At 59.9% G+C, this 8,730-nt stretch overlaps 1 protein-coding gene across 3 annotated transcripts in view; it reads right to left on the reverse strand.

Moving 5' to 3' along the window:
* The window catches only part of PODN (podocan), a 22,663-nt gene extending 14,169 nt beyond the window's left edge, over positions 1-8,494 (reverse strand). For all 3 annotated transcript variants that reach the window (XR_004302332.1, XR_004302331.1, XM_032428728.1), the window contains exons 1-3: positions 8,363-8,494; positions 1,598-1,914; positions 202-295 (exon numbers count right to left, since the gene is read on the reverse strand). Coding sequence is in view for 1 of the 3 variants with exons in the window: in XM_032428728.1 (XP_032284619.1) it covers positions 202-295; positions 1,598-1,909 (406 nt within the window). In the remaining 2 variants the exon portion in view is untranslated. The remainder of the gene's footprint in view (positions 1-201; positions 296-1,597; positions 1,915-8,362) is intronic.
* Positions 8,495-8,730: the final 236 nt, after the last annotated feature.

Raw genomic sequence — 8,730 nt, forward strand, 5'->3', positions numbered from 1 at the left:
GGGGGGGGGGGGGGGGGGGGGGGGGGGGGGGGGGGGGGGGGTGCCTCTCAGGCAACCTCGGGGAGCCCCTTGCCCATGGGGCCTTGCTGCCAGCCCAGCCCTGCTGTTTTCCATATCCCAGGATCCACGGGGTGGAGCTCTTCCCATGGGCACCAGTGCCCCGCCTGGTGTCCCCGGCCCGGGCTCTGGGGGATCCCTCACCTCGGGAAGTCAGGCGATTGTTCTGGAGGTTCAGAGTTTCCAGCCGATGCAACCTGGAGAGCTCCCGGGGGTAGATCTTCTCCAGCTGGTTGTTCTGGGGGTTGGGGGACAGGGGTGGTGAGGAGGCCTCACTAGAGGCCCAGGGCTCCTGCCTCAGTAGAGACTCACCCCCACCCCAGTCCCAGGACCAGTCCCTCGGTTGGGCACCTCCGTTGGGGCTCACCCCCATGCAGACAGACCTGGGGCTGGGCCAGGCCTGGGTCTGAGCATGGGAGGCCCAGCAGTGACCACAACAGACATGCAGGTCTCACCCTCTAGGAGCCCATACATGGGCACCTATAGACAGTTCAAACTTGGAGTGCACCTCCCCTCCAGACCTGCTCCTTTCATGTTCCTACTTGGTGACAGGCATCCCCAGCCCATTCTCCCCACCCCAAGCCAGAAAATACTTTGGGTTCCCTTTCTTGATGGGGAAAAACCTGTGGTCCTCACTCCTTTTGGAATGCTTTACCACCTCCTCCAGAAGCCTTCCTGAATTGGATTGGGGCCTGGATTAGGAGCTGCTCTGGGCCCCGCTGCACTAGTCCTCTGTCTCCATCTGTTACCTTTACCTGTTTAGATCCCTGTCTCCCCCACAGACTGTCCGAGTCCTCCCTCCGTGCCCAGCACCTGACCCGGCACCAGAGGGGTAGGGCAGGTACCCAGGAGACATTTTATGAATAAATGAGTGAATGAACCAATAGCGAGTGTTGCTTGAACTTGTCCCTTTCCCTCACAGGCTACCCTGGCCTTGGACTCCCCCCACCATCAACCTGGACCCATCAGCTTGGGTGACCGTGGGCCGGTCCCTTTCCTTCACTGGGCTTGACCTCTGGGAATGGGTACAACAGCCCCCCACTCCCCCAGGGCTCCTGGGCCACACGAAACTGGTCATGGGTGCACCAGCACTCCCAGAGTCCCCTGTCTGGAACACTGTGTCCCACTTCTCAAAATCTAGCCTGTAGCCCAGCCAGAGAGAGTACTCTATCCTCTGAGCCCCCAGAGCACTCTATCCGGGTCTAATTTCTCTTATCTTCCTGGCCTGAAATGGTGTCTGGGGCATCCTGTCCATTCAGAGGGTCGGCTGCCAGGCAGATCCGTGTCCATTTCTCACAGAGTCTGACTCTGGGGGGTCTCAGCCCAGACTCCCCCGAGCAAAACAAAGCAGTTGTAATAGCATGGTACTCTGCGACCGGGGCGTCAGAGCGGGGACCGCCCTAGCACCCTGTGTCTGGCGTTGGGGAGCCACAAGTTCTGGGGGTTCTGGACGAGCCGGGGGCTGTGGGCAGGGGGATCGGGGACAGGAGCCGCGAGTGTAGGGGGCAGCGCCGTGACCGTTGTTGTGATGCCCGCGCACCTGCAGGGACAGGTGGTTGGTGTGCTCAGGCAGGTCCCCCGGGAACTCGCGCAGGTCAATGCCACCGCAGTCCACAACGCCCTCCTGGGAGCAGGCACAGTCTCGGGGGCAGTTGATGGTGACGGGACCAGGCCCTGGCTCCTCGGGTCTCAGCACCAACACCGGCCCCTCCTCCACAAATTCATTCTCGGCAGGGCTCAGGCTGTGGGTACCACTTCGGCCAAACCCCGGAGACCTCGTTGTGCCCACCAGTCCCAGCCGCAGCTGCGGTGGCAGCAACAAGATGAGCAGCAGTACCCTGCTCCGGGCCATGGTACCTGCGGGTACAGCAGACACAGGGCGAGGGCCCACAGAAGTCAGGACGTGGCCCTCCTGGGGTCCTGGGCACGCATCTGATCCGCTGACTGCCACCCCTTCCTTCCCCACCCGCCTCCCCGTCATCAGGCCTGCCCTCCGGAGGCAAGGCAGCAACCCTTACCCGGCCTGGCCCCAAGGAACCTGTACCCCCACTTCACAGACGGGGAAGCTGAGGCCCGGGATGAACTGTGACTTGCAGGGCTTGGCTGGGACTTTGCGGAGCTCTTGCTGCCCTGGCACAGGCGGGACGGGAGGCTCTGCGCCTCCTCCAGAGCCACAGGGCCATGGCGGGCCAGCAGCAGCAGGGTGCATCCCGGCTCTTCAGCCTGCCACTCTAGGATGTTCCGGACTTGACCCCGTCTCTCTTCCAATACCCCCACCCCAGGTATACAGGTCTACCTAGTAGATCCTCTCTCCAGGCCTTTGCACATGCTGTTCCTTCTGCCCGGAACACCCTCCCCCTCTCTTGTGCAGTCAGCAACTTCTCCAAGAACCAAGGTCAGCGTTGAGCTGCCCCAGGGCTCTCCCTTACTGTGTTCCCTAGGGCGGGGCGTGAGTTGGGTTGGGCTGTGAATACCGGAAGGTGTCCTTCTCCCACAGAGGGCCGTGAGCCACCCTCAGGGTCTGGGTGGAGGCCCAGCACAGGGCTGGCACAGAGCAGGCCTCAGGTGAATGGACCTTCCCAGTTCCTTCTTCCTGATGCTTACACCCTCACCCGGGCCTGCTGTGCTCACATGACTGGGGCTACCTGCAAGAGACCACTCCCCAGCACGGCCCTCTAGGGTAGCAGGGGTGGGGGACTGGGGATGGCCTCAGGCCATGAGGAAGATGCAGGGGTCCCATCTTCTAGGAGCGCAGGGGCCTAGCTTGGCTCTGGGGGGCTGGGCCCTGGAGTTCTCTTTACAGAAACTCACTTAGCAAACATCTCCGGGGAATGCTAAGTTGTGACAGGCCACAGCCCAGGCGCACTGATCTAGAGTCCCACAGACCCCAGTTTGAGTCCCCTTCCAGCACTGCGCGGCCCTGACCTCCCTGAGCCAATTTCCCCATCTTACAACGCAGACGATACATCTAAAACCACAGCGTCTGCGAGGAGTCGGCACGTGGCCCCTCCTAGGGGATGGGCTGTGGCTGTCCCTGCTACGGCAATTACGAATGCGGGCATAGGGCAAGCGCTTGGCCCTGGGGGCGGGGGGCACGCCTCAGTCTGAGGCCCTCACCCTGGCACCAGATTGGGGGCCACAGCCCACACAGCCACTAGAGAGGTCTGAGATGCTGGGCCTGGAGAAACTGGGAGCTGGCCACCGCAGCCGACGTCTGGTTAGGAAGGCAGGCGGGGGAGCCAGACCGGGGCTGCAGTCAGCTCTGGCTCTCAGTTTTGTCACCCACTAAACCTCGGCTTCCTCACCTGTCCACAGAGGTTACCAGAGCTGCCGTGAGAGTCAGAGAGAGGCACATACCGCACACCGTAAGTGCTCAATACACGTCAGCTCTTCCCACCACTGATATCCGTGGGCACTGCCCGCTCCAGGGCCCCCTGCTTCCGCCCCTTCTCTTGTCCAAATCCTGCTTGTGTTTGCAACCCAGCCCCAGGCCCACCGCCCCCCAGATTTGCAGACTCCAGCCTTTTGCATGAATTCCAGCTGCCCTGTGGCAATCGCGATGTTTCAGACACTGCTTTGTCCCACTCGCTGGCTCAGCCAGCTCCCCAAGGTGAGGTCCCGTCTGCCCTCAGCCCTGTGCTGGCACAGGGGACACAAGCGAGGTGGCAAATTTCCCTGCCCTCAGTCTGAGGGGGCAGCAGAGCCCAGTACAATAACTCCTGCCCAGACCGGGTGAGCCCTCTGAGGCCCCAGAGGAAGGTGTGAGGACGGAGAAGAGGGGCATGCAGGCTTCTTAGAATCCGTGTAGGTCTAGGAGGCCTAAGCAGGCTCCAGCCCCAGCCCCTGGCCGGGCAGCAAACTAGGGAGCCTAGCACACACACAGCTCCTGGGCCCCAGGGACCCGTCGGCAGCAGCAAGTAACTTGCGGCAGCCTGGCCCTAGGCCCACCCTACCACACCCCTGCTGCCCCATCCCCTGACCAAATGGGCCATTAATCCTCAACCCGTCTGCAGTCCATCACTCCCATGCACATTATAACCCTCCCCCCGCCACCCCCGACTGGCTCAACAGCCTGCAGCCCCTGGAGCCACCAGCATTAGACCAGAGTCCCCCTCCCTGCCTGTCTGTGTGATCCCAGACCAGGGCTCTGGGAGGGGGAGTGTGGGCATAGGCCCAAACCCCAAATCAATCAGGGCAGGCAGCCAGGGAGAAGGATCCTTCCCACATATCTTGTGCACTCACTGGACCAGCTAGTTTTCCTCCCTCCCCTTTAATTTGTATCTGTAAAGATCTATACACTGTATCTGTAGAAATACTTAATTTATATTAACATTAGGAACCATATTGAGGGCGCCTGGGTGGCTCAGTTGGTTAAGCGACTGCCTTCGGCTCAGGTCATGATCCTGGAGTCCCGGGATCGAGTCCCGCATCGGGCTCCCTGCTCGGCAGGGAGTCTGCTTCTCCCTCTGATCCTCCTCCCTCTCATGCTCTCTGTCTCTCATTCTCTCTCTCTCAAATAAATAAATAAAATCTTTAAAAAAAAAAAAAAAAAAAGGAACCATATTGAAAATGCTATCACCGCCACTTTATAGATGAGGGAGCTAGCAATGGGACTGGCCAATGTGACACAGCTGCTAAGCGGTGAAGCTGAGTCCAGCCTGGGGCCCTTCCCTGGGCCAAGCACAGCTGGGCACTAAGGACCCAGGCAGACCCCACTCAAGTTTGGCTCCTGCCCTTAAGAAGCTCACACCTGCGCTGTCCAATGTGGTGGCCACATGTGGCTACTGAGCACTTAAAACGGGGCTAGTCTAAATTGAGAGGTGCCTTAAGTGTAAAATGTAGTGTACATGGATTCCAAAGACTAGTACAAAAAAGGATGTAAAATAGCTCATTATTAATATTAATGATATCTCATAAAATATTTATTTTTATATTCAGTTGACTTAAATAAATTACTAAAATTAATTTTACCTGTTTCATTTTACTTTTTAAGTGCGGCTTCACATTACATGGTGGCTTGCACTTACGGCTCACATTCTACTCCTACTGGGCAGTACCAGTGCGGATGCTAGCTGTGCTCTGAGTATTATAATCCCAGTGTCATCGAGGTGCGATGGAGGGAAGCTAGAGTCCGTAGGGGCCAGAGGAGAGCTAATCATGCCTGGGGTCAAGAAGGCTTCTCTGAAGAAGCGAAGCCTTATCTAGCCATGAAGGACGAATATCGGGCAAAAGGGAAAAGCTGACATAAGCAAGGAGGTCAGCAGGCGCAAGAGAGCCCATTTGTGACCTCTACAAAGCTCGCTAGAGTGTCTGCTGGGTGTTGGGGACTGGGAGGGATGCAGGTGGGCAGTCCAGGCCAAGAAGGGATTGGAAGCCAGGTTAGGGAGAGTGATCCTTATCCTACGATCTTAGGAAAGATGAGGAGCCACTGCAGAGCAGGAGCGTGGCACAGGTGGGTTTACGGGTGGCCCAGTGCGGAGCCCTCCGAGGCTGTGCAATGGTACAGGCGAGGGGTGGTTGACCTGGTCTGGGCAAAGAGAGGTGCTGGGATGGAGAAGAGGAGCTGGATCACAGGAGAGGCAGGAAGAACAGACCAGGCTTGGAAGCTCCCATCTCCTCCTCTGAACCTTGGGATCCTGGGCAGTCTCAGCTCCACCACCTGGTTTTCTGTGTGACCTTGGCCATGTCATGGCCCATCTGAGTCTCAATTTGTTGTTGTTGTTCTTCTTCTAACAATGTTGAGCAAGATTAGCCCCTAAAGCCCCTTCTGTGTGCTCAGCCACGCTGGGAGCTGTGTGTGGAAGAACAGAGGAGAGCAGGCCCCTGGTCTCTATGCATCCCGAGTGAGGAGCCCCCCGGTGAGGAACAACTCACACACTGGGACAGCAAATGGCCAGTGAGAGGAGCAGCTCAGCCTGCAGTGAGCTCTTTCTCAGGGCGAGCGCTTTAGCCACAGGAGGACATGGCACCACTCCTGACTGCTGTGTGAGTCTGGACAAGTCACTTCACCACCCGAGCCTCTGTTTACTAGTCTGGGCAATCCTCATGAGGATTGAAATGGAATGACATATCCATCTGATGTTGGCATCAAGCAAGTGCGACACACACGGGGTTACTGTTACTGAGGAAGTCCCTGGGACCTGCTGCCTCTCACCCCACCTACCACCCCTGGGGAACCAAACCTCAAGGCCCAGAAGGGCTTAAGTGGGGGATTAAGGCAAGACTAGAAGAAGGAAAGGGAAGGGAGACCCAAATCAGGACACAGATCCTCAGCTCCTAGCAGCACCTTCCTTCTCCACTCAAATACCGTAAAAAAGCACTAATCACCCACTGTGTGCTGGGCCCCAGACAGCTGCATCTTACCATCTCTAACAGAAATCCCCAAACTAAAAGATAGTCTTCCTACTCTGCAGATAGGAAACTCAAGCACAAAGGGGCTCCCATTGCTGCCCATCCCCAGCAAACTGCTACTCAAATGTCCCTGCTCTGGGTAGCTGCTGCTCTCCCCTGACTGGGTTAGGAGGTTCTTTAGTGCTCCCACAGCACCCCTGGTCCACTGCATCCTGCAAGATTTGGCAAAGCCTTTCCTGACTCCCCAGGCATGGAGCAGGTGCTCAGGAAATGTTTGCTGAATGAAGAAATGAAATTGTGAAAGGCAGAAAAGATTTGCAACGTTATCTGGTCTGACCCTCTCAGTTTACAGATTAGTATGTTGAAGTTAAGACCAGGACTGGAATTTGTGTCTTCTGACTCCTGCCCAGAGCCTTGAACTGCTCTTGAAGGCTGAGTAGGAGCTCTCCAGGGACACAAAGGGGAGGAAAAGTACTCCAGACAGAGGGAAAGGCATGAGCAAAGGCACAGTGTGAGGATGGGGGAAGAGGGAGGTGCCTTTAAAGAAAGGTAAACAGGATGAGGCAGGGGAGGAGCTTAGGGCTGGAGGTCCAAGCCTCCAAGGGTGTCAGCCACTACGCTAAGGTGCTGGTGATAGGGAGCCATCAAGGGTACCAGGCAGGTCATGGTCAGAGGTCTTATGTATGACTGTACAGGCCTAAAGATGCCACCATTAGTCACCCATCCCCTAAGATTCAGATAGAAAGAACAAAGTATGTTCCCACAAGATTGCGTGAAAACAGTCACGTGAATCTAACATTTCTTAACTTGCACTCCAGGCTCCAGCAGACTGGGCCGTGGGCCCTAAAAGGGGACATGAGCACCCAGGGGCTCTCGCTGTTCATAGCAGTGGTGCGTCTTGGAGCCGCTAGCCCACAGCTTCACTTTTCCCCGCCGGCCCAAAGTGCAAGGGCAGCCACTCAGCTTGCGGGGGGCCTCAACGGATCCGTGATGCGCTCCAAGTGCCAGGCGCGCATCCCTCTGTGCCTTGGGGCCCAGGGACTGTCAGAGCCGCTCGCACCCTCTTGCGGCGCCCGCTCCTCTCCTTAAGTTCCGGCTGCAGCTGCCTCGCACCCGGAGACCCAGCGGCTGCCCTGCCCCGAGCCCGGAGCCCGCCACCGCCGCCTCCCCTTCCACCTGGCGGCTCCTCAAGGATTCTAAAGCCCCCGCCCCAGCCCGGCGGTTCAAGGACCAACAACCTGGGACTTCCGCCGCTTCAGAGGGAGGGCGCCGACCTCGCTTCTCGCGCTCCGCGCCCCCCCCTTCCTCAGTCCAGCTGTCCCCGCGGGGAGGCAGGCGCGCAGACAGACGGACACCAGGTGCCAGCTGAGAGCTCTGGCTCGCCGAGTGCGCGGCGCGGGGCTGGGGAGCCAAGCCGCGAGCGGGTCCGAGCGGGGGTCGCGCGGGCTCCGCCACACCTGTCCGCGCTTCCCGGAAGCACACCTCGGCCCCGCTCTAGGACTCAGTTTCTCTGTCTGTAACCAGGTTGAAGGGTGAACTAGCCGGGGTGAGCTGACGTAGAAAGACGCGCGTCTCTAAGCCCAGGGGTCCACGCCCCTCCCCAGTTCCACCTGCCCCCACATTCCCGGTCGCCCGCCCACGTCCTTCCACTCCCCCCTCCCATCCGCCCTCAGATTCTTTCCAGATGTGCGCAGCGGGGGGGGGGGGGCCGCGACCAGCCTCTGGCCGGCGAGGAGAAAAGGCCCCTGCCGGGGTCGCGATCGCGGAGGGGGTCGCACGCCCAAGGTGGAGCTCTCGACCGCGCACTCGGTGCACCGCTCCCACCGAGGGGGCGAGTTCGGCGGCCCGGCCCGGGGTAGCTGCGGGAGCCGTCCGGACCCCGCGGGGACGTCCGAGTCCGCCGCCCAGGCTCGGCCCCGACCCCTTGGCCCACCCGCCTGCCCGCGCCGGGTACCTGCTGCGCCCCTGCGCCGCGCCGCGCCCCGCCGGCCGTCCGCGCTGTCCCGAGTCTCCGCTGCGCTCCGCGGGCGCGGGCTCCTTCCATTCAAGTCGAGCCGTGAGCTCGGCGACGCAAGTTTTGTTGTGGGTTTTCTCCTCCCCGCCTCTCCCCCGCCCCCCCTCCACACCGCGTGCATCTGCTGGACGCCGGCCTCCTCCGGACACAGGCGTAGGGTCCCCACAGGCGCGGGGGAGGGGAGAGGGCCTGCCCCCTCCCCGCGTGGACTTGGCCGGGCCCCCCTTCCCGGGGAGGCAGAGCCCCCGCACCGACCCCTCTCCCCCTCTCCGCCCCGGCGGGGCCACCGTACCACGCCCCCCCCACCC

Source organism: Phoca vitulina, unplaced genomic scaffold, assembly GCF_004348235.1.
Source record: "Phoca vitulina isolate PV1807 unplaced genomic scaffold, GSC_HSeal_1.0 scaffold2, whole genome shotgun sequence".
Lineage (NCBI taxonomy): Eukaryota > Metazoa > Chordata > Mammalia > Carnivora > Phocidae > Phoca > Phoca vitulina.